A 22007-nucleotide genomic window follows, 5' to 3' on the forward strand; every position below is an offset into this window, starting at 1 on the left:
AACAGCTAGCTGTTTTTGATAAACTTTTGCAATCCTTGCAGTACCAACCGCTATAACCTGGCTCTCCACTCAGACCCCTACAATTTTCCAATTTTTCTGTTGAAAACGAATTTTGATACACGCTCCGCTGGCGTTCAAATTGATTTACGACGACGTGTATATTCATCGGTTTTCGTAAAAGGGTTAACAAATCTCCTAGGAAACTGAATATGCAAACAACAATGCTCGTTCGCAGACTTTGCCAAAGCCGTTCGTCCAACGATATTACGTTAACGAGGCTGCAAAACTAGACCCGGTGTACTATCGTAATAACGTTGGTAAGCTTTTTACATAACAACGTTATAATAAATCAACCGATTGCCAACGAACGAACCGTCGCGAAACGGTTAATAGGATACAAACTAGACCGCGATACGCGAGCGGCCATGCTGAAAATTGCATCCGCCCGATTATCGTCCGTGCATTATCAGTGCATAAATGAAATACACGTTGGCCCTGCTGGCCCTGCTGGCCGCGCTGAAAATTACTTTGAAATCCGTTTATCTTAATGTCAATTTCGCCGCGACGATGCTGTTTCTCGTTACCCGGCGCGGAAAGAATTGCCCGCTGCCTTTTCCATGCTTCGGATACTCTGTCTACTCGTCGACAGAACGAGAAGAAAAGCGTTATCCTGGTGAAATACATCAAGGAGCTTGAGTAGCGTGTTAATTCGCATCGTAATTCAACCCCCCCGTTTCGACTGTCCCCATCTTCTACGGGTCCCATTCAACCTCCCTCTCCTACTAAATTGCGAAACTTTCTTACGCTAGCGAGCGGAGAGAATTAGTTTCTCGTTAACGAAGTTTAAGCTCGTGCTTAGGCCTGCTTCATATCGACCACCTTCTTCTTTTCTCTCCTTACATTTTCTTCTTTTTCTTTTATCTTAACCGAGTGATCATTTGAAAATAATGACAGTGTTGTATTATTATCCAGAATCAATTCAGAAATATTTCCCTTTGACAGCCCAAAAGGGGTGAAACAGAAATTCGCTAATCTATCAACAAAAAGTATTTGGGAACCTTTTAGGAGAACAGAAGAATGGTTATTTTCCAACATAACATTAAGGATAAAAAAGGCGGCAGCCATTGTCAACATAGAGGGTGTGACGCGAACGTAGTGGAATATTCGGTGGGTCGTCGAAGGGCGTCGGATAATTCCGACGGGATGGAGCAGGTGTTAACGACGCAGCGTGTTTAGTAGCACCGTCATATTTTCTCCGCTTATCCCCGGGGGTAGGAAAAAAACCCGCTGAGAGAGACCCTCGACGAACTGAGAGAACCCCTCGCCTATTTTCGGCTGGCGAGAAAGCCGAAACACGCGTGTCCTGCGTGTGCACCGCCATAAATACATCCCGAACGCAAGGACCTCTCTAGCAGGGAGTCTAAGGGCTGCTTCACACTGCTTATAAAATCATTATTTCAAATTAAAAACGAATTTGATGATAGCTAAACATTTTCAATCAAGTCGTTGATAAAATTCTTTTGTAATCAACCATCCTACTATAGGGAGGATTTGAAATGGATAACTGTAGTTGACGCGATGGTACGCTTCTAATTTTCTGTAATAATTCGCGCAACTGGTAATCCGTGCGCGGCCCAGATAAACGTTTGCCGTGAAAGCGACGAAGGTAATACGGATATCTCAATAGGGAGAGGATGCTCGCGTCCGGCTGGATCGATGTCGGATTAATACGATCGCCAGCGTGAATGCTAATTCCACTGGAGATCTGTTAAATTATTCGCCTAGCTGCCGTTCCAACGAATTGGCCGTTCTTTCGCCTGCTAGTAATTTAACAACGCAGCTGCACCGTTCAATATTGAATGTACATCGTCGATCCTGCCGTGCCATTTGTCCTTCTTCTTGAAAGACGTGTAAATTGTTTTTAAAACAATGCGTTGATTCCCATAGATACTACATTTGTGTAACTTCAATTTCAGAACGTCACGATATCGGCTTCCTTTCATCGCTATTTTCATTTTTGAGAATACGAAATACGCGTAGAGCGAAAACTCGTGTAGAAACGGACAGTTCTCGTCGTTGAAAAAGGAGTTATTTTTCCCCTTTGTTTACGTGAAATGTTTCAATCTGGCTTAGTTGACTGAATTTAGTTTCCGTTTTTATCCATTGTCAAGAGAGAATAGAAACGTTAGCTGATCGATGGTAGACACAGCAAAGTACACAGGTTTGGTAACGCCCTGTACCTGTACATACCGGTAGAGGGAAACCACGCGACATAGAGAGCCAATACCCCTGTGTACTGTGAAACATGATCGTCCTGTGCACAATTAGGACGCTGACTCGCCTTTACGTTCAGCTCCTGCGGGTATGCGCGTATCTTGTCTCCCAGGGATCCCTCGATAATCCTTAAATCGAACAGTCAATACACTTTAACGTTGAAAGAGTGTTCGCAAAGATTAAAGGATGCTTTAAACATTCATCGATCGTGTTTTTCCTTGAGGTGTACATACATATAAAGCTATGAGGCTGTAGGTGAATTAGTTCCAACATTAATAATTTTCATTTCAAACTGAAATCTTGTGAAAGTTCCGCACTGACCTACACGAGACCAGACGTATATATTTAATTAAAAATTTCAAACTGTTCCCAAGAATATAATGAACGATGTCGCGAGGAATTTCTGGTCGCCGTAACGAGCCGGTCTATACGTTTGTAAGTTGCGCGAGGCGCAGTTTTTCACAGAGAAACCGTAGTGGAAAAGTGGGAGCAATTAAACGGTAGCGAAGGTAGCGGCGTGGTTGCTTTTCAGTCAACTAGCTCGACGATTATATAAACGCTTTCCTCGTTACTTGGACATTTTTTTAAAATTTTCAACTGTTGGTGTCTCCGGGTTGACAGCGATCTCCTCTCTAACCCTTTCTCAGTCTGTCGTAGCGATCTCATTAAACGCGTCTGGTTGCTTTCGAATTAAAACATTGGCGAATGAAACGCGAGAATTGCCTTTGACGTTGGTGCTGCTTCAATTTTCCCGCTCGTGCCTCGACAATTTTCTTCCGTCGAACGTCGTTCCAACGCTTCCGGAAGCTTCAAATGTTCGCCGGTTCACGCTTCACCCTCCTTCGCACTCGAGAGAATGCCATCGCCAAGAAATTCTTGCATCGTCGCCGCCCATACCCTCCTCACCCTGATAATTAATCGTCCCGAGAATTTTTTTCCTTCCTTCTTCGTACATATTTCATGATAATGACCGAGAGAAATGCAAGTAATAAACGACATTCACCGAACTATCCGTTTTTCAAGCGGCCCAACTCTCTACCCCGATGCGTTCTCTCTTCTTCTCCAATGTCTTTCCTCTTGTACGCTCGCAATTTCCATGAATTTAGTCGAAACTTGATGAGCAGGTCTCATTCTCTCCTATACAAAGGAAATTTATGGAAGCAATAAGAGCAATTTATACCTGCTGCTACGCTACCTGCAAAATTCATCAACTCAGCACCAATCTAACCCCTTCTTCCGTTCGCTGTCCTTCCGCTTGTCGATGAAAATTATACGCTAGCCTGCTGTTATTTCCTTTTTCCTTTTCATAGTTGATATTTCACGATCAGTACCTAATTGGTAATTTCATAAAAAAAGTAAAAGATCGTAAAGAAGTACTGTTTTGCCAAAAGTGTGCCTTAAATTACAAAGTAATTCGATGGAAAGACAATTCGATTTCTTCTACTTCCATTTCGGATTACTCTCGCCCCATAAACGAATCCTCTCGACAATCGATCGTCCAACGGACCGACGTTTACCCTCTGAACTCTAGGAGAAACAAATCCGTAAATTCTTTCCCCTCAGCCGAGGGAAAGCTATGAAACCGATGCAAACACAGCCTCTCCTTCCCAGGATGATTTATCGCGACAGGGCGACAGAAGTTCGCATGGAATCGGATAATTAAGAATAATCATTGCCGAGTTCTCTCCACTCGACCCTACGCATTGATGCAATCTTAACTCTTTGCACTGGCGACAATTTGAAGCCTGTGAATCGATCAGCTGCTAATTAAATTATTCACCACCCTTTCAACATAAAGCTGAACTTAACATTTTATGGTCCTACAACAGGTAAAGACAGCCGTATTTCAGACAGTGCATAAAACAGCCTGTAGCAAATAGACATCGTTCTCTCCCTTTCTCTTTCACGCACCCCATGCACATCTACCCAGTTCTCCGCGTGCCAAAGAATCCATGACGAAGCCAGCCAAGAACGGCCATTGTAAACTGTCTGTCTGTCTATCTGTCTGCTGTGATGGTAGACAGAGCGACAGAAGTAAAAGTGCTTCTCCAGTGGTGCACCCCCAGCTGGGTTCATTAGTAAACTGAAGTACCGCGCGCTCTGCGCACTAAGGGTCTTTTGTGCGAGGGTGCGCCATTCGCGATAACTCTCCTCCCTTCCGCTTTTCCATTCTCCTTCTCTGTTTTCCCCTTCTTCATCTTCTCCCGTCCTCTCTCGCCACTCTCTCACCTTCTTCAGCCAGGTATGCACGCGTACGTTTCCAAAGAGTGTTCGCGAGGGTGCGTGTGTCCCCCCACTAGCATTTCGGCTCGGTTTATCTGCAGGTACGTCGACGTTGAATGTCTGACAACCAGGGAGGAAAGATACGAAAATTTCGCTAGCTGCCTGGTCCGATTTTACGCGGTTCCGAGCAGACTTAAAAACCCACGACGTTACGTTACAACGTCCTTCGAGCGTGCCGACCACCTTTGTACGACCAGACACCCCTTGCACTCCTGGCAAACTGTTTTCCACGTTTTCATCGCTCGTCAGTAGTAATTTCTGGTAAATAAACGCTTCGACCAAGCTTCGTTTAATTCGTAAAGATGCTGATAATTAAAGTTGATAGAGGTAATTTTTCAAGGGATGAAATTTAATCAATTGTTAATAAAAATACTGAAAAATATTGCTTTAATCAAGAAACCTTTATCCACTGCGATAAAGAGCACTTTCGACTCTATTATGCAAATCGATTACACCTTCGCTCGTGAAATCTCATAAAATATTCAAACGAGCAAAGTGCTCGAAAGTGATTCATTTTTTCAAGATGAGCGCGTTTATCTTTGAATACTCGTCCCTTGGCAAAAATCCTACAATTCTCAATGCACCGTAACGAACGACATATTTGAAAAATGCCGCACCGCGGATTACGCGCTTGATTGAAAGAGTCTGATTAAAATTTATGCCCCGTTGCGACAGAATTTAAATAAATTACAAAATGTTTCCAATTATTTCTCGTAAAAAGTAGCGTGGATAGATCATCGAAAATATATAATAATCATCTTCGTTTGAATAACCATATTCGCGAACGTTCGAATGAAAAAGCAGAAAAATAAAACGCTGTTCTCGTGCAGAAAAAAAAAGGCTGTTCCCGATGCTTTTGATTCGGTAAACACGATCGAACAAACGGAACGCAATCGGTGCGAAATTACGAGGCGATGGTACACGAGGTATAATGCTGTTCCATCGTTGCGATAAAACCGAACAATTAATATTCCATAACGAGCCATGCTTGAAAGGGTGAAAAAGCCCTTTCGGGCAAGGATCAACGAACATGGGTGTACGTAGAATCACGTACACAAAAGCCACGTGTTTTCTGGTCAGCGCTGCGTGATTATTTACGCCCGCTGCGGAAAGCGTGCCAAACGCTCGAACCCGCCGCGCCGCGCCGCGCCATTCCACATACTCCTACGCTTCTCCAACGATTCCATGTTCTTCCTACTGATAATTGCGAACACGCTCGACCAGTACGGTCTGATTAACGCTGCTCGTACGAGAGCTGATTCAACGATGAAAAAATGGTGTGCAGTTTGGTAAACTCTACCTTTCTATGCCTTTGTGTTTTAAACGTATATGCATAGTATACGCTCTACAATGATGTGCTATAGAGGGTAAAAAAAAATGAATATTATATGAAATATTGAGATAAAATGCAAGAGCTTTTTAAACGGACCGTGTGTAGAGGGAATCGTGAAATGATATTCGGGTTAAGTGTGGTTGCCACGTGTTCACTACTGATTATCCCTCTTGTTCGACTAATAATTACACGTACCGCGGCGTGTCGTTACATTTACTTCGCGTCGCGGCACGACCGCAACGTTAACGCAATTTTCCTCGAAAATTACAATCACGGCGTACGTAGAGGAACAATTACCATGCGGTATTTCAGCCTCGAACGAATCGAGCTCGTAAACCATTGCCGCTAATGAGGGGAACGGTAAATCTCCGGATAACTTTGCACTTCGTTTCGTCGTATTATCCTTCCAAGTATGTTGCTCTTTAGAGCAGTTCATTTCCTTTTGTCTTTAGACATTGTTCTACATTCTAAAATAATTTCTGTAAATCAATATCTTCCATATTTCAAAATCTGTTATTCGATGTACAACAAGTTTATAACGTTTTCTCATATTCGTGCGGATAGAAGGTTTCGAAAACGAGGAACAGTCGGTGGGAAAGCGGAAATAGGCGAGATTCATCGGTCAGAACGTTGTTTAAAAGCCACGCGCGACCTCCGCATACGAGATGCGAGGGACAATGGTAATTGCTTCGAAATCAGGTTAACGTGTTGCACGTCCGCCAGGGTACGACGATACACACGACGAAATAATAAAACGGTCGCGAGACAATCAACGATTGTAACGATCAACGATGCGGCGAGGACGCGTCGTTATTTCCAATAATTATCGGCTGTCGATGCCGACCGTTTCCCAATCGGCTAATTCAACGTTAAACGGGTCGAACTACAATGGAGTTTCCGATGCGATTTCATCCTTCGAAAATCCATCTCGCTTGAGCTTTCAGAAAAAGAAGAAAAAAAAACTGACCGAGATCCAAACTTGTTTTCCTTTTTTCGTACGAAGCCTATTTAGGCTTCTATTATTAATAATGTAGTAAAAAGATTGGAAAAATGGAGGAAAATGCTGTCGTCGCACAGAGGGTATAGTAATAAAGCGAAGAAAAAAGAAGGGTTTCATAAACGGTGATCGAAGCGACGAAAAAGAGGAACGAGGTCGAGCCCGTTGGGTACACATAAAGTGTTCCGCCGCGCCGGTTTTCGTGGCTTTCGGACACCCGCTTTGTTACATAAACCAAAATTTACTCGTTCGGCCGGTGGAACGGCCACGCGACCGTTTCATGAATCTTTCATCCTGATCGGAATTTAAGATTTTTCCCTGTGCCGTGCCACGCCGCGCCGCTCCATGCCATGCGACCAAGTCGAGTGTGGCTCGCCGAAGGATCAAAGCGATACGAAGAGGAAAAGCTGAAGCCTTGACCTCCTTCCTCGAACACCGTGAACACGGTTAGTTTCTCGTTGGAGGAACCGACAGAGACGGACGAGAAGAAAGGGTGAACTGGATCGTGAGAGAAAGAGAAGCTGGCCCACAGCGAGATTATGTAAATCGACTTCGCCGCTGCACGAAGACTAGTAAAGCCGAGTTTTCGACGCCTCTTACTAGACCACCAAGCCCCTCGTATCCTTCTCTATAATACGACTAAAATAAGATTCTTCGGAGAATGCTAAGCGAGATGTAATTGAACGATTACGAGGATAGTTGATCAGCCGATCAGAGAGGCGTGAGACGTTTCAATAAAAATTTCTTCGTCCTGAGGACGGAAAGTCTTGGAATCGAGTTTACTTGGCCCGATTTCTTCGTTAAGCTTAAGATTTATGCGAATCAAAGGCATTCCTACAACTTCGCTCTCACGCATGCTACTCGCACCCTCCTTCTCCTACTTTTTTCACTACCACCGACGATGGAGAGCCTTTCCATGGCAGGAAATTTCATTCCCGCCACTTTGCGGCGGCCAGAAATACGATGTCGAGTGGCTTCTTTTCCATCCTGACGGTCGCAGTCACGGTTCCGCGATGAATTCACCTGTATACTAACGCGTGACCTAAAACACGACCTGTCGCGTTATTCTATTATATATTTCCACCCTTTCTGCGTCTTCACTGAAATTCTCAGGAAAAATGTGTCATTAAAATTCGCATTCCTTAATTACAAAAATTTCAATTTCTCAATATTTGCATCGGAGTGAATCTCATAGCGAACCTTGTCACGGGTTTCCGCGGCACCTGCAAACTTTCTAGGATAATTTCTCGTGGTAGGAGCCTCAACGACGTTCCGTAAAACACCCTGTTCGTGATCCGTATGCGGGCCCTGAAAAACACTTGCTCCAGGCAGCGTGTTTTCGAGAATGCGAACAACGATCTGCCGGACGTTTGCATGTGGCCGTAAACGTATGTAGGGAGATGGATACTTTAGAGGTGGTTGTGTTGGTGGTAGGTGTGCCTGACCGTGGTAATATTGCTCCTCCCTCTAGTAATTTACGAGTCCCAGCTAAGTACACCGAGGCGCACTTTTCTCGCAAACGTCCTACTTTCCCGATGAATTTTCCTCGATCGTGCCCACCGGCTACCGTCGTTCAATTTTCACCCGTCTTTTTAATTTCCTCGAAACCGTAGCAACTAACTTTCGTTGAAATACTATTAGCAGGTGGAACGTTTAAAGTAGAGAAATTCAATCACCTATTTTCCTGTCGTCCTGTATATATACAATTTCGCGCTGTTTTCAAATTACAGTCGAATTCTCGTTTAATCCATTCGAGAAATCAAGGTTCGTACTACCACGCGTACAACGGATTACAGCAAATACACTTTTCACAGTACGCTTCATCGAATTCGTTGGAGTGCATGCTTTTGCACTTCGTAATATCCAATGAATCTCGCGAACGTTCAGAAATAGCTGTGATTTATTCACATCGAAGCCATACGGTATCGATCGTGTATCAATCATCATCGAGTGCTTGTCTGTTATAATCGCGCTTGTTATGCATCGTATTAACGATATCATTGCCTGATAGATATTTATAACGAAAAATGAAATCCATCATGCTGATCACATTTTATATACGTATTATTGTATTATAAAATTCTGTTTTTCTCTCGTATTTGATTTATTCTTCGCAGAATAATCGTGAAATCAAATGAAATAACTTGTTTAAAATATAAGAACTGAAGCTTAAAGAAATCTGTTAGAGTTAATTTATAGAATTATGAAAAATCTGAAATTGTAGGAAGATGAAACGTTTAGTAAAAGATCGGAGATAGATGATTCGGGTTGAAATCTCGATTCGGCAATTCGATCGGCCGAATATTTGTCTGCCTACAGAACGCGTGAAAAAGGGACTAGCAATTGGAATTCGAATGGAACAAATAAAATGCTTGTGTGCAGGTAGGTTGAATTCGCGTTGGCACGAGAATACACTTCCTCTATCAGAAATTTATTATTCTCCGTTCAGGATGTCGCTGAAGCCCCGATGGTACGGCCAGTTTGCTGAATTTTTCATCGTCCGAATCTGGGCTCTCTCTCTCTCTCTCTCTCTCTCTCTCTTTCTATCTGTATATTCTCGTTCGTGTCGCATCGCTTTGAAGAATTAACGGGAATGACAGGCAGCATTCGCAGGTATTACCGCTTTTAAATAATCATCGAGGTATACGTAATAAAACCGAGCCGGTCAAAGGCGCTCGTCCGGATGCAAATATGACAGTTTGGTTATTAATCGAGGCTACACGGACCAGAAGGGACAAGGATTTTGTTATGACAGTCGGAACAATCGAAGATTCATGGGCTACGATGGTAAATACGCTCGAAATATTGAAAGCGTTTCAATTCATCTTTCCGTTTTTACGAAAAACGTTTTGTCGAGGAACGAAAATTTCAAGGTACCTATACATTACGAAACGTTAAGCTCCGAAATTACCAAACACGGTACACGCGATTGCGAAAGGAATAGAACAAGGAAATTACTTCTGAATTATACGTCGGGGCTAATGCGGTGCAATAAGACGTTTGAATCGTAATTGCGACCAGCTGAATCCCTTATAATTGACTATCCGTGCGATTTGATATCGGTGCAACTGCGTGCTCGGAAGAGAACAAAGCTGCTGCCTGGGGACAAAAGGTAGAATCGGATGGAACGAAGGATAAAAGTTGGAAAAAGAGAAGAATGGAAAAGATAGAGCGAAGAAAAGGGTGAAAGAAGGATGAAGAATCGAGAGTAAAGTTGCATTGGGATCGAGAGTTTACCTGCGAATTCTAATCACCGAAGAAGGATGCAATCTTTTGATAATAAAATGTCTGAAAACATCCTGTCGGTAAAGCGTGAACATCCGTGAGAAAATGTCAGTTCTCGATGAAATTTTGTAGAAGCTTCGACGATTGTCCACGAGTGTATTTCACCAAAGAAGATACGATGAAAGAAATTTGGAAAACTGATACTATAGTGAAGCGCGTGAATAACAGCGGATACAAATTTTCTCCAAACGACCGGTTCACCTGATCGCACGATCAGACAGCTTTTGTATTTCGAGGCAAAGAGTGCACCGTACCTGTTCTCAGGGGAAAAACGAATCTCTCCTCTCTAGTCTGTGAAACAGACCGTCGATACTGTTGCCAGTTTTTTCCGAAAGGAGCTTCGGAAAGGTATGCCGCCGCTCAAGGTGTTGAATTATTGCTGGTTCAGGTATACAGGAGACCCTAGCATTCCTCATAGAACCCGAGCATTAGCCTTTTTTGGCTGTTTAGCTGGCCTGGTAACGTAGAAAAATTGCTATAACTTTTAGTTCTTAACGATTCTTCATTGTATAGGTATTTTTCTAATTGGAAAAGTGAAATGTTTGAAATGTGGTGTTAATTCAGTTGGAGCTGAGGAACAATACCGAAACGAGGCGAGGCGACGCGACGGTGCTGGTAGGTGGATCGTTAATCCTGGGGGAAACGAAAATTCCTCTCTCACTTAGCCTGCTCTGTGTCACTTCTTGCCGAGCGGATCTCGAATTTCGAAAGTTTTATGCATGTAGTAGTAGTAGCACGCGCAGCGTGGTGCACGGCACCCAGTCGAGGCATCGAGAGGCCATCGTCGCGAAATTAAACGATAAATCAGTAAATCGTTTCGCAGGGAAGTGATTAGTGCCGGCAGTAAAGTCGCTAGGGTTGTTGGAGGTGAACGAGGGTGTTGGAAAACCGGTACGAATTCCGTCTCCTTACTTCCTTTTCCTTTTTGCCTTTCCTTCTTCTTAATCTTACAATTAGTTGTTGCTATGCAATTTCTTTGGCCGTTGAACAATTGTTTGATAAAATTCATCTGAAGGGCGGCCTTGTAATATTCGTAGAACCGAAAAGGGTTATTTTTTGGTGTCACTGGCGACTATCGCGAATTACTCGAGGATCATAGATGTATTTTTCGTGTACGGGGTGTTGAATATCGAAGTTTTGGAACACGATGCACGCACTCGAGTGTGGCAACGCCACTTGAACGCGAAATGTTTCGTTTTCGAAACAATGAAAGACTTCCATAACGACGCCCGCGTGAAATAATAATTCACGTGGACCGTGGAATATCGACTACTTTCAAACGCCGCTCCTCTATTCCTGTCCACTTCGTTTTTACAAGTTTTATTTACAAGCACTTGCAGTTTGCAATTTAATTTTTTAAATTCCACCTTGCGGCTAATAAAATTACTTATACTCGATATTAGCTGAGGTAATATCCGAAGCAGAACGCGTGCCACTTGAACGTTTAATAGAAGGGCGGTAAATCTGTAATTTTCGAAGGGCAAGCAGTTCGAACCGGCCCTTCTTCTATCGATTTTCTACTGGTTACGATTGGCAACATATTGCGGGGTAATTTTCGCCCCCCAGGGTCACCCATGGAGGATCGCTCAGCCGCGAAAACTCAGCGGCACGTGAAACGAAAATTTATTCTCGTTAGGATCGTCGAAACGAATACTGGGTGGTCCACTGATCGCAGATGAATTCGACAGCTGACAGTTACATTTTGGCCGTTCAAACAGCGGAACCTTCTTCATTTTATTTTCTTTTTAGATGAATCTTGATTAAACTTCGTTAAATCTACCCCATGGTTCGGTTATCCAATATTTCTTGAATATCTTTATTGAAACATTATCTCTGGGTGTCCCGCAAACTTTCTTGTTATTTACAAATATTCGAACTGTTCAATTCTGTATTTTATTTCGAAATCAAACGTTGATGGGTCAGTTTGGCGCAGTATAAACCGCATAGAAAGAGACTGAAAATAACTTCGGTCGTCAGGGGTGAAGAGAAGTGGAATCCGACCAAGTTGGAGCTTCATTCAGGTTGCTCAGTGAATTCGAAATTGACCCATTATCGTGCCGCTTCGTTGCGCAAAAGAACACGTCTGTCGTCGAAATGGCGTCGACGTGATTCGATTTTCCAAGAGTGGCCAATGATCCGCAAAAGCTCCGGATATTTCGACAAAAAGGAAACAACGTTCGCGTTACTCCATTTACCGCCGATATTGAGACTAATGCTGGCTAAAGAACATCGCGATGCAATCTGTAACGATTAATTATTATCAGATTAACGATGAACGCGACGAATGGAAAAAAGCGCGAAACTCGAGAGGTTCGAGGCAGTAAAATAATAACGACGGCTCGAAACTTGAACGATATCGATGTTAATAGAGGCTTCGCTAGGACGTTGGCGAAAAGTTTTCGCGAGCAAGGACGAAGGAAGGAGAGAAAGGAGAGAAAGGACGCGGCAAGCTTAGAAGCGCAATTAAATTAAACGACACTGGCTCGGACGGTTCTTAGCTTGTAATCGCTTCTTTAATTGCCCTCGTAATTAACCGCCTGTAATTGAGTTACGCCCTTGTCTGTATATATTTCGATGGGATAACCGGATCAGAGCGGGAAACGAGCAGAAACGGCTATTTGAATTCGTCCATTGGAGAAAAATATGAAATTCAGCTGGTTTAATCTCGCGAGAGTAGGTATTTTCCTGCGCATTAATGAAATTACATTGTTTCTCGAATTCGTTCGCCTCGAAATATAAATTTCCCACGGAACAATTGCTTGCCCGTTTAATTATCGCTCGCATGGAAATTCCTGTGAACGTGACCGTATACAAAAATGGGAGCACCGTTACAACGGAATATTTGTCGCTTGTAAATTTCGAATTTTTCTATCTCTCGATATCCATTCGAGTGAATATTTCCGGTCAATCGACGCTCGAGCCCGCGTGTTTGCTCTTTTCCGAAATTTTACAATTGCATTTATTAAACATCGAAACAACCGGTGTATACGATAACGCGAATATGATGGATGTTTCGAAAATTGAAATACCATGTATGGCTGAAAGGAGAAATACAAATGAGAGCACTTGCAATAAATAAATTGTACACTCGGAAAATAATTACCCGAAAAAGAGAAAGAAAAATATGATCATTAAAGGGTGAAATGCACCAGTAGGTAATTATTTGGACGCAATTAGTAGCTGTGCGAAGGAAATAACTGGGATGGAACAAAAGAAATTATAGAAGACTCCTTTTTTCGGTTCTCTTCCATCTCCTCTCTCTTTCTCTCTCAATCTCTCGTACCTAAAATAGATGTATATTTGCCTAGAGTAGTGCTACACAGTCGTTTTACATTGAAAAATAAGTATGCTTATATGTAGCCTACGAAGATGTATTGCAATTTATTTTTTCTTAAATTTTACTTTGCGTGCCGCGTCGATCGAGATACATTATCAGGTTTCTTTGTACGCGATATTTTCCACAAAAATATTCTTTTCTGTTTTGGTTCGAGCTTATCACGATAATATGCAGAGTATCTTTGAATGGTTATCATGACGTTTACTGAAGTTTTTTTCCATCCATGGAAGGTAAAAGCGGTAGTTTCAAAACCTTTTTTAACTTTCAGATGTAAAAAACGTTTATAAATGTTGTAACCCCATTTCAAAGACACCCTTATAATATATATTACATTTCGACACACGAGCGAATTTTATTTACGAGTGCTTCGAGTTGTTAGAGTTGACTAACTTTATTTAATTAAAGTAACTTCGAACTGAGCATTAAAAATCAATAAAGCTCTGAGGTTTTTCCGTGGAGTATACTGAAAATTTTGAAACGAAACTAATATTCTTTGTGAAATTATTGATTCCACTGTTTCACTCGAACAATTTCATGTTACTTTCTTTGAAAAAAAAATTGTAACAAAGCTTGCAAACTAAAGCACGAAAATCTTGCATACTACATACATATTTACTTTGTATACGAAATACCAGCAACTTCGACGACTCGTCAAAGACAAGAAACGACTTGTTCGCGTGTACAAAGAAATCTACAACCCAGCAATTTTCGACACGTTCGTGACGAAGAAATCGCACCAACCAAACGTCGAACAGAACCCTGGCGATATTTCAACTGAAATTCACTAAATCATTAGCCGTAATTATTCCCCGTTATTTATCATCGTCATCGATTCGGATGTTATAAAAAGAGTGATTCGAATTGACGATACTTTTGTTTCCTGATGAAACAAGTAGTGGAAATCATATCAAAAGAAGAATTATCAAAAAGATACAATTCGAATCGAGTCCTTCCGTTTGATTTGCCTCGTGCTTTTTATTTGTCCGGAAGAAGCACCGCTTCGGGTATATCACACAGGACTCTAAAATGTTTTTATCATTTTTCATATACATATTTCGTATGTATACGTGTATAGGATGAACCAGTTGTATATCACAGATCAATATTCAATATCCTGGCCATATTTATAATATTTAAATTGTTTAGGGCAAATTGTTTTCTGAAATGTATTTTATTTATTTGCCAAATTACAGCAAAAAATTTATTGTAACATTATTGCTACCCTTTTAGTGTTAAGTATTGATCTGTGATGTACAATGTAGTATATATATATATATATATCTTCTAAATTTAGTAACGAATATGTATAATATATGTATATGTATATCAGAACTTCGGTTTTGTCATTGATCGACCAGTCGAATGAAAAATATTCGAAAGATACTCGAATCCTAGAGAGTACACTTTCTAAAGATAATCTCTAACCCGTCCAAAAGTGAGGACTGTCTTTTTGATTTTAGATCACTTTCTTGCAAAATTCCAAGCAATTAAGCAACAGTCCTTTCAACGAGCATATTCGACTCGTTTCAATAAATTCTCTTTAGATCCGTGATTATTCCATTGCGCCCAACCCTGTACGATAAATCAAGGCTCCCTCGCGAGGGAGGTCCCCTTTTTGTTTGTGCACGAAGAAGAATAAACATCGTTTCGCTGTACTCAGCGAGATTTCGATAGAAAGTTTACAATATCGATAGTTATACGTAAAGAAGTCGTTAAAAATGTGTTAAAAAAGTTGTCGTTTATGATTCTCTAAAAGTCTGTGTTTACATTATCAACGGCTACCATTCTTACCAAGAGTGTAACAACAGATCGAGAAGTTCGTGTGATCTTTTTACTTTACATTCACTGTTACGGTGCATATAGTCAGATTTATCGTTAATAAGATAAACGTTTAAAAAATCATTAGTGCAGTATCGTTATTAAGTCTCAATATTGTAGTCTAGGAAAGATGACTTACGATCTACCAGCCAGAAGAAAATAGTTCGTCGATCGTTATTGCTTGTGATTTTTGCGGCGCAACGGAATTACGATCGGATACGACATTAATAAACGTTTAAATCTATCAACTATCAACAGCAGTTTACAAGTAGGTAGGTACGTTTTCATACGAACAATTAGATTTACGTTCAGAGCTCGTTCTACGTATTTGATCACCTTCCCAACAAATTAGCCTGGTATTAGATTAAATTATTTGTGCGAGCCCTTATCGTGGCACACGATGTGCACCAGCCTCAAATTCTTTAAAGTGAAAAGATTGTCATAAATATCGAGAATGTCCGTTTCGTTGGCTATTCCTTGCGATGACAACTTCAAAAGCATCGGTATCAAGGTTCTCGATCTCTCGATCCTAAAAAATTCCAAGGAATTTCATCAGACTTTCATTTATTTAAACTGAATACGTAAATATATAGGAAGATAGACTTACTTATGATCGAAATTCCACGTAGAAAACAGTATAAGCTCTTCCCTCGATCTGTAAGGGTTGATTTTGTGTCTGTCCCCGTACGAACACTTCTCCGCATTCCAAATACCGCAGCACCTAAATTCACCCTTGTGATCGCACATCGCTACACAAGACACCCTGTCATTCCTTTTAACAGTGTAAGGATAATTGTTCTCCGCTTCCTGTTCCTCGTCGGATATTGAATCCGTTTGCGTGCCCTTCTTTCTCGCGCCATCCACGCAGGATTGATTCATTGTTCCGAATAAACGGAAGTACGTGCTGCCGTCCAAACAGCTCAGCCTACAGGGACAATGATCGTAGCAAACCGAGGAATCACTTTCGTCAACACTATTCAATGACTCCATCTTAGCTCGAGTTCTATCGAAATAGTGGCCAAAATAGTGGTCCTCTTTCAACTGCATTTTAAAGAAAGCTATCGCGTACAACAGCTGTTTCCTGGCTCGAGGATCCTTTGCAAACGTCTCCGATGATTTGATCTGATCGATCGTTTTGTAAAGGTAGCCGCGTACCCTGTCTTGACACTTGCGATGCATATACGCTTCCTGTAAAATGATACTTCCGTTAATGGGTCGAAGGAGATTTTTGGAAAGGCTTTCACGCAACGAATATCGAATAGCAGTTGATCGAAATAGGTCAGTAGATTCTATTGTCAATATTCTATTGTCATTGGTTCGTAATCAGCGTGGAACAGAGTTACTGTTTTCGGCAAATCGCCAATAGAATTGCCGTTATTGTTCATTATAATACAAAGTACAAGCTCTGTCGCTATATCAAGCTGCCCACTGGTTATTGGAGCTAAACCAACCTGTACCTTGGTTTTGTTGGCGGAGAATTAGATAAAATTGAGGACTCACTTTGGTTGTACAGTTGGTTTCCAAGCCGCGGAACCATTCCGGATGCTCGTCCCTCGTGCTGAACGTCGTCTTCGAGTCGTCTTTGTTCAACGCGTTATTTAGAATAGCGACCTTGGTTTTAAGGTGCTCTGTGAGGAACTCGGACGCCTTGATACCGGCAGTCAGGAAATCGATGTTGACTCGCCTCAAGGTATCGTACAGCAGGTCCGCGTCTGCAAACAAAGACTGAATTTCAAGAATCTATGCAGCTTTACAATCGCAGATTTTTATAAACATCAAGCGATTTATTGTTTTCAGAAATAATTGCAGAATTCTTTGTTCTCTTAGTATATTTCAGTTCGTCGAGAAAGTGATCGATGAAGAACACTAACCTGTTAAAACCTTCTCACCAGGCTTCTGTATAATGATCGTTGTCTGAGGTTCGAGCGTGGAAAAGTACTCTTCGTCGATCAGTGAACCGTCCAACAGGAAAACGTTGACTTCGGCAAGATCGTTCGTCACCTGAGAATAAAAAAGGCCTTACCTTTCTGTTCTTTATTTCATTCCTAAAGCGATGATGTAACATCGCTGGACTATGTTCCATGGTATTTACATCATCTACAGTTCATTGGTTATTTGATACTCAAATAACATCACCAATTATTGAAGAATGTTTAACGAATTTATTGAAAGCAAACAATTTGCCATAGTTAGGCAAATATAGACTCGAAGATGTGTAAAAGTTCCAAGATCCTCTAGCACGAGAAAAAAAAATAGTACCACGTGCGACCTCGATCGCCGGAATCAGCCTTGGTACACAAAAGCTACAACACCACGTGCAATCGATGAGGCGCGTCTCAGAATTGCACTTTTTCAGCCAGTTTACTCGAAGATCCAGTCGTCCAGCTGGCAAGCATCGAACGAGGAAAGCGGAAACGGAAGAAAAATCTTGGCTCGAGTGATGGGATCCGGAGGACCTTGACATTGAATCTGCTCCTTGCCCGTGGCCCGGCTGGTTCGATAGAGCTGCACGCTGCAGGCGAACGCGATCCAGCAACAAGGTCGAGCCGCAACCGGATTAACCTAGCCACCAAACGCTCCTCTCAACCTTAATCCTCTCTGTCCTCTTCTCAAGTTAATTAGTTTAACGGGTCTAACTACGCTTCCGCTATCGCGATCTCCGTTACGCGATAGAGTCTCTTTAGGGACGAACCGAGGTTCAAGGATTCTTCTCCCTCGGTCTATAAGTTTGCTGCCGAAGAAACGCGAGTTGTTGACTGATTTTCGGAACTTTGATAACAACGTTTAGCAAGTACTGATAGGAGGGGAAGTTGGAGAATATCGAAGTTCGGAAGATTATAAAACTTTTCAAGTTCATTTAGCCGGCATTATTCTTTTAGGGCCTTCCATTTACGATTTTCTTACAACACGCGAAATAATCTATCGGATGTTTAAACTTTCAAGTTCTAAAGTAGAAAGCTTTAAAGTCTATTTCACTAAGCTCCGCTTTGAGCTCTGCTTTTCGCTATCAATATTGATGACACGAGGATCTGAAAAATAAATTTAATACGCCGCCTGTTAAAGTAGGTCGATTTTGATGAAAGAATAAATTTTTTTTTTTTTAACAATTCCGCCGGTGGAACGAGTTTGGCCCGCTTTAAACACGTTGGTAACGAAATCCCGAACTCGTGAGAGAAAAGGACGTGTTACAATTTTCCAGAAGCGGCTCTGTGGATAAGCTGCGAGGCTTTTATGACCCAGTTTCAGCCGGCAACTTTTATTATGACATGTAAAAGCCTCGTGGAGCCGCGATCCGGTTTTCATCCAACGACTTATCTGTCTCTCTCACTCTATTATCTCCCGAATCGGACGATACGTCGATTAAATAAACGCTGCGGGCGTTAATCAGTGCGCGATACTCACGTTTAATTTAGCGCAGGCTTTCCGTTTCAGCTCCTGAAGGCTCCTACAGGCGACGCCGAATTTTCGTGTACGGTTCACGTCCGTTACCTTGTACCCTTTCAACTGCAAACAATGATAAACAGCTCGCTTAAACTTTAATCAGTTACATTTTTTATTCGTTAAACGAAATTCATTGCGTCGCGATAGAATATTAGCTTCTCGATTGTCAAACAAAAAGTTAAGCTTCAAGTTTTGCATAGATCAACCATGAAAGGACTAATGGAAAGGTTAATGAATTTCATGGAAATCCAGCACGGATCTCGGGATAATGTTTCCCGAATGAATCATTGAAATGAATCGACACGAACGTGATCGAATCTGATTAGTAAGTTGTCACACGTGCTAATATCGGAGGGATCAGCAAAGCTTTGGAATCCAGAATGGAATAATTTTGCATAAGTAAATGTTGACAGCATTTGTTCGCCGTGACAATAGAGATAACAAGAATTTATCTAAGCTACACGATCGTGAAGAAAGAGTTAAAGCCTAAAAAAGTTTCATTGTGAAGTGATACCGTTCAAGGTCGCACGGAAGCGGATAGGCTCGTGTCACAGTTTATTTCGATGACCCACATCGCATTCAACGACGTTTAATCGCGGTCACTCGGCAAAGCAAACACCAATCGAAAGTCGAAGTTCCATGGATAAAACGCTTCTCTCGCGTGTCAACCGGCGTGTCAAATCGGCATAAATTCGACCCTGAGCTTACAAAAACACTGCTGCACTCGAGTAACGTGGTCCTTGATTTTTTTCCATTTTTATTTTTCGCTAACTGACAAGCTCGAGATTTTGTTCAAGCGACCAGAGTACAAGTAAAAAATACAATGGCTAGGTATTAACCAGAGACAAAGACATATATATGCGTTTCATGCATGCGACAATGATTAATGTCTTCTGCGGGTATCTGTGTTTTGACAGTTGTCTGACGCTATCTGATGAATTTATCTAATTTGATTAACACATAAACATCTGTAATCGAATTAATGACGATGAAAACATCGTTATGGCGTTTTATTCTGCTTACGCAGCTTACGAGTCTGGTACCATCTACCAAGTATCAAACATTCGTTTCATAACAATATCTCATTGTGAATCAGCCGCATGCAGATAAGCAATAATACCAGATAGTCTGAAGAACACCGAGGACAATATCAAACGCACAAGTCTTCTTGTTTACCTCGGTTCTGGTTGGCGCCTCGGTCAGTCGTCGGAAGCAGCCGGTGATGAGCGACATGGTGAACAGACACTGTGTCCCAGACACTGTGTCGTCCGTGGATGATCAGGGACCAAGAAGAGCGAAGTTCAAGAACGGGTTGAATAGCGGACACGAGCTCGCGAACAGCTGGCACGGACCCCGACCTCTTCTTTCTTCGACCCTGACAGTGGAACGCTTCGCTTATCGGTCAACGTCGACCAACGGAAGGGGAACTTGAAGAGTGGGGAAAGGAATGAGACGGAGCGAGACAGAAGGATAGGAAAGAAGAAAACTAAATCGAAGAAGCTTGTTGCTGTTACAAAGATGATGACTGCCGTTTGGTAAGCAACCGCACACGTATCACTCGACGAGGAAAAAGGATGAGAAAGGGTGTGCGAAGAGAAGAAAAAGTGGTTCTACCGTCGACGGATCACGGGGAAGGAATGACGCTTCTCGGTCCGGCTGAAATCAGAGAATGCATCGGGAAATGCGCCTGCGAACTGCTAGCCACTCTTGCAGTTATTTCTGCAGCTAGATGGCGCCACCTCGCGGTATTACCGCTGCCCATAATACCCTGCAACCCGTCAACCTCCGCGTTTTTATCTATTCCTCTTGCGAGGATGATGATGATGATGATGATTACTCGAATCGTTAGCTCTTTTTCTCCTTCGACCTTCATTGAAATTATTTAGAAATGAAGTTTAGTGATTTTATTTCAGGATATTGTAAAGTAGAGTGGTCTGGACAGTGATTGCTCCATTGATAAGGAGAGCTTTGATTTTAATGGGCTTTTACGCGTTAATAGATCGCGCTATTAGGGATCCTTCTACAGGGTGGGCTAAAGAATAGCGAATATAAGAATATTTATTTCATCATCATATATAGCCTTGAATGTATGAACACATGACATTCTACTATAAAAAAATGAAATTGACCTTCAAACCTTCATTAGAACAGAACAATTTTGCATATTATGAAGGACATATTCCAGGTGGACCAAGATGACACGTGGTAAAGGATAAGTCTAATATTCCAGTAGAGACATAGGAGACAACCTGATACATTCGTTATTAAATCAATCTCTGGAAGTAAATTATTTATCGTTCCTCTCAAAGGAGATTACACCTTTTGACGTTGTACGTCAACTTTAACCTTGCTACTTTTCAAGGCTACCCTACGGTTATTCTTAAGCCGACGTTATGAATGCTATCTAGGGCGGGCAATTAACCTATTCGTGCAGAAAAATTACAGGATACCGTTTCGAACGAGTTCATTAAGCACCTTTTAAGAAAAAAAAGAAACATCTTAATATATTTTCATTTTTGAAAAGTTTTAAGGGTAGATACATCTCTTTTGAAAGAGTTGTGAAAATTTCAAGGCAAACGGTGTCCGAGAAACATTTACCACCAACTCTGCCAACAGTCTCGAGGAAAACGTGTTCAAAGTTTCGAGATTGGTTTTAGTTATTACAACAGTCAAAGTTTCTTAAACTTACCAAATGTCGTCTATTTCAAAAGTGTACTTTTCATTTTAAGCCAAAGTTATCGCTCCATTCTTGCTTTGTCAAATTTACCATAAATTTCTTGAAACACCCTGTACTTATGTTGAGTATAATTTTGCAGTTGCGTACATATCTCTCCTACTATTTTGTTTGCGAGACAGATATATACCCTTGCCTCGTTTCTCTCTTTTGTGCAGTTGAAATCAGGTCTCGAAAGAAAATGACAAGAAACTGCAATCGATTTTTTGCGGCTTTGCATTCTTTCACGAACATAAAATTCATCCCAAAGGCGGTAGGTTACTCGCAATAAAAGCGTACCCAGTTACAAAGTCCTTCGCGAGTCCTTCACGCGGCAAACTTTCAAGTGTACCTCTGCAGATACTTCAACTCCCTCGAAACGGATGTAATCGACCACCTGTAATTCACTATAATTGCATAATCAATCGGGAAAAATTACATGTCGCGCGTTGCTACGCAACGGAATCACTGGATACTTGAAGATTTTTCCTCCAAGTCCGAGGTGGTCTTTTGTCTTCTTCCTTTT

At 41.8% G+C, this 22007-nt stretch overlaps 2 protein-coding genes across 3 annotated transcripts in view; one reads left to right on the plus strand and one right to left on the minus strand.

The window, feature by feature from the left end:
* Window positions 1–22007, plus strand: part of LOC117609188 (very long chain fatty acid elongase 7) — a 38863-nt gene that overhangs the window by 6715 nt on the left and 10141 nt on the right. The gene's annotated exons all lie outside the window — the stretch shown is intronic.
* Window positions 12891–20425, minus strand: Drep4 (DNA fragmentation factor-related protein 4). Its single transcript, XM_034335187.2, has 6 exons — window positions 19945–20425; window positions 18730–18831; window positions 17199–17328; window positions 16828–17039; window positions 15935–16515; window positions 12891–15856 (listed from the first exon to the last, which is right to left on the minus strand). Exons 1-6 carry the CDS (start codon window positions 19999–20001, stop codon window positions 15697–15699), a joined length of 1242 nt encoding a protein of 413 aa, XP_034191078.1. The 5' UTR covers window positions 20002–20425; the 3' UTR covers window positions 12891–15696.

The sequence above is a fragment of the Osmia lignaria genome, chromosome 14 (genome assembly GCF_051020975.1).
Source record: "Osmia lignaria lignaria isolate PbOS001 chromosome 14, iyOsmLign1, whole genome shotgun sequence".
In the NCBI taxonomy this organism is placed as follows: domain Eukaryota; kingdom Metazoa; phylum Arthropoda; class Insecta; order Hymenoptera; family Megachilidae; genus Osmia; species Osmia lignaria.

Excerpts from the sequence above, each read along its gene's own strand:
- Drep4 (XM_034335187.2), bottom strand. The coding sequence starts at position 20,001 with ATGTCGCTCATCACCGGCTGCTTCCGACGACTGACCGAGGCGCCAACC. Across the intron at positions 16,516-16,827 it reads AAACCAACTGTACAACCAAA|GAAGCGTATATGCATCGCAA; the intron begins GTGAGTCCTCAA and ends ATCATTTTACAG. Across the intron at positions 15,857-15,934 it reads ACGTGGAATTTCGATCATAA|GATCGAGAGATCGAGAACCT; the intron begins GTAAGTCTATCT and ends GGAATTTTTTAG.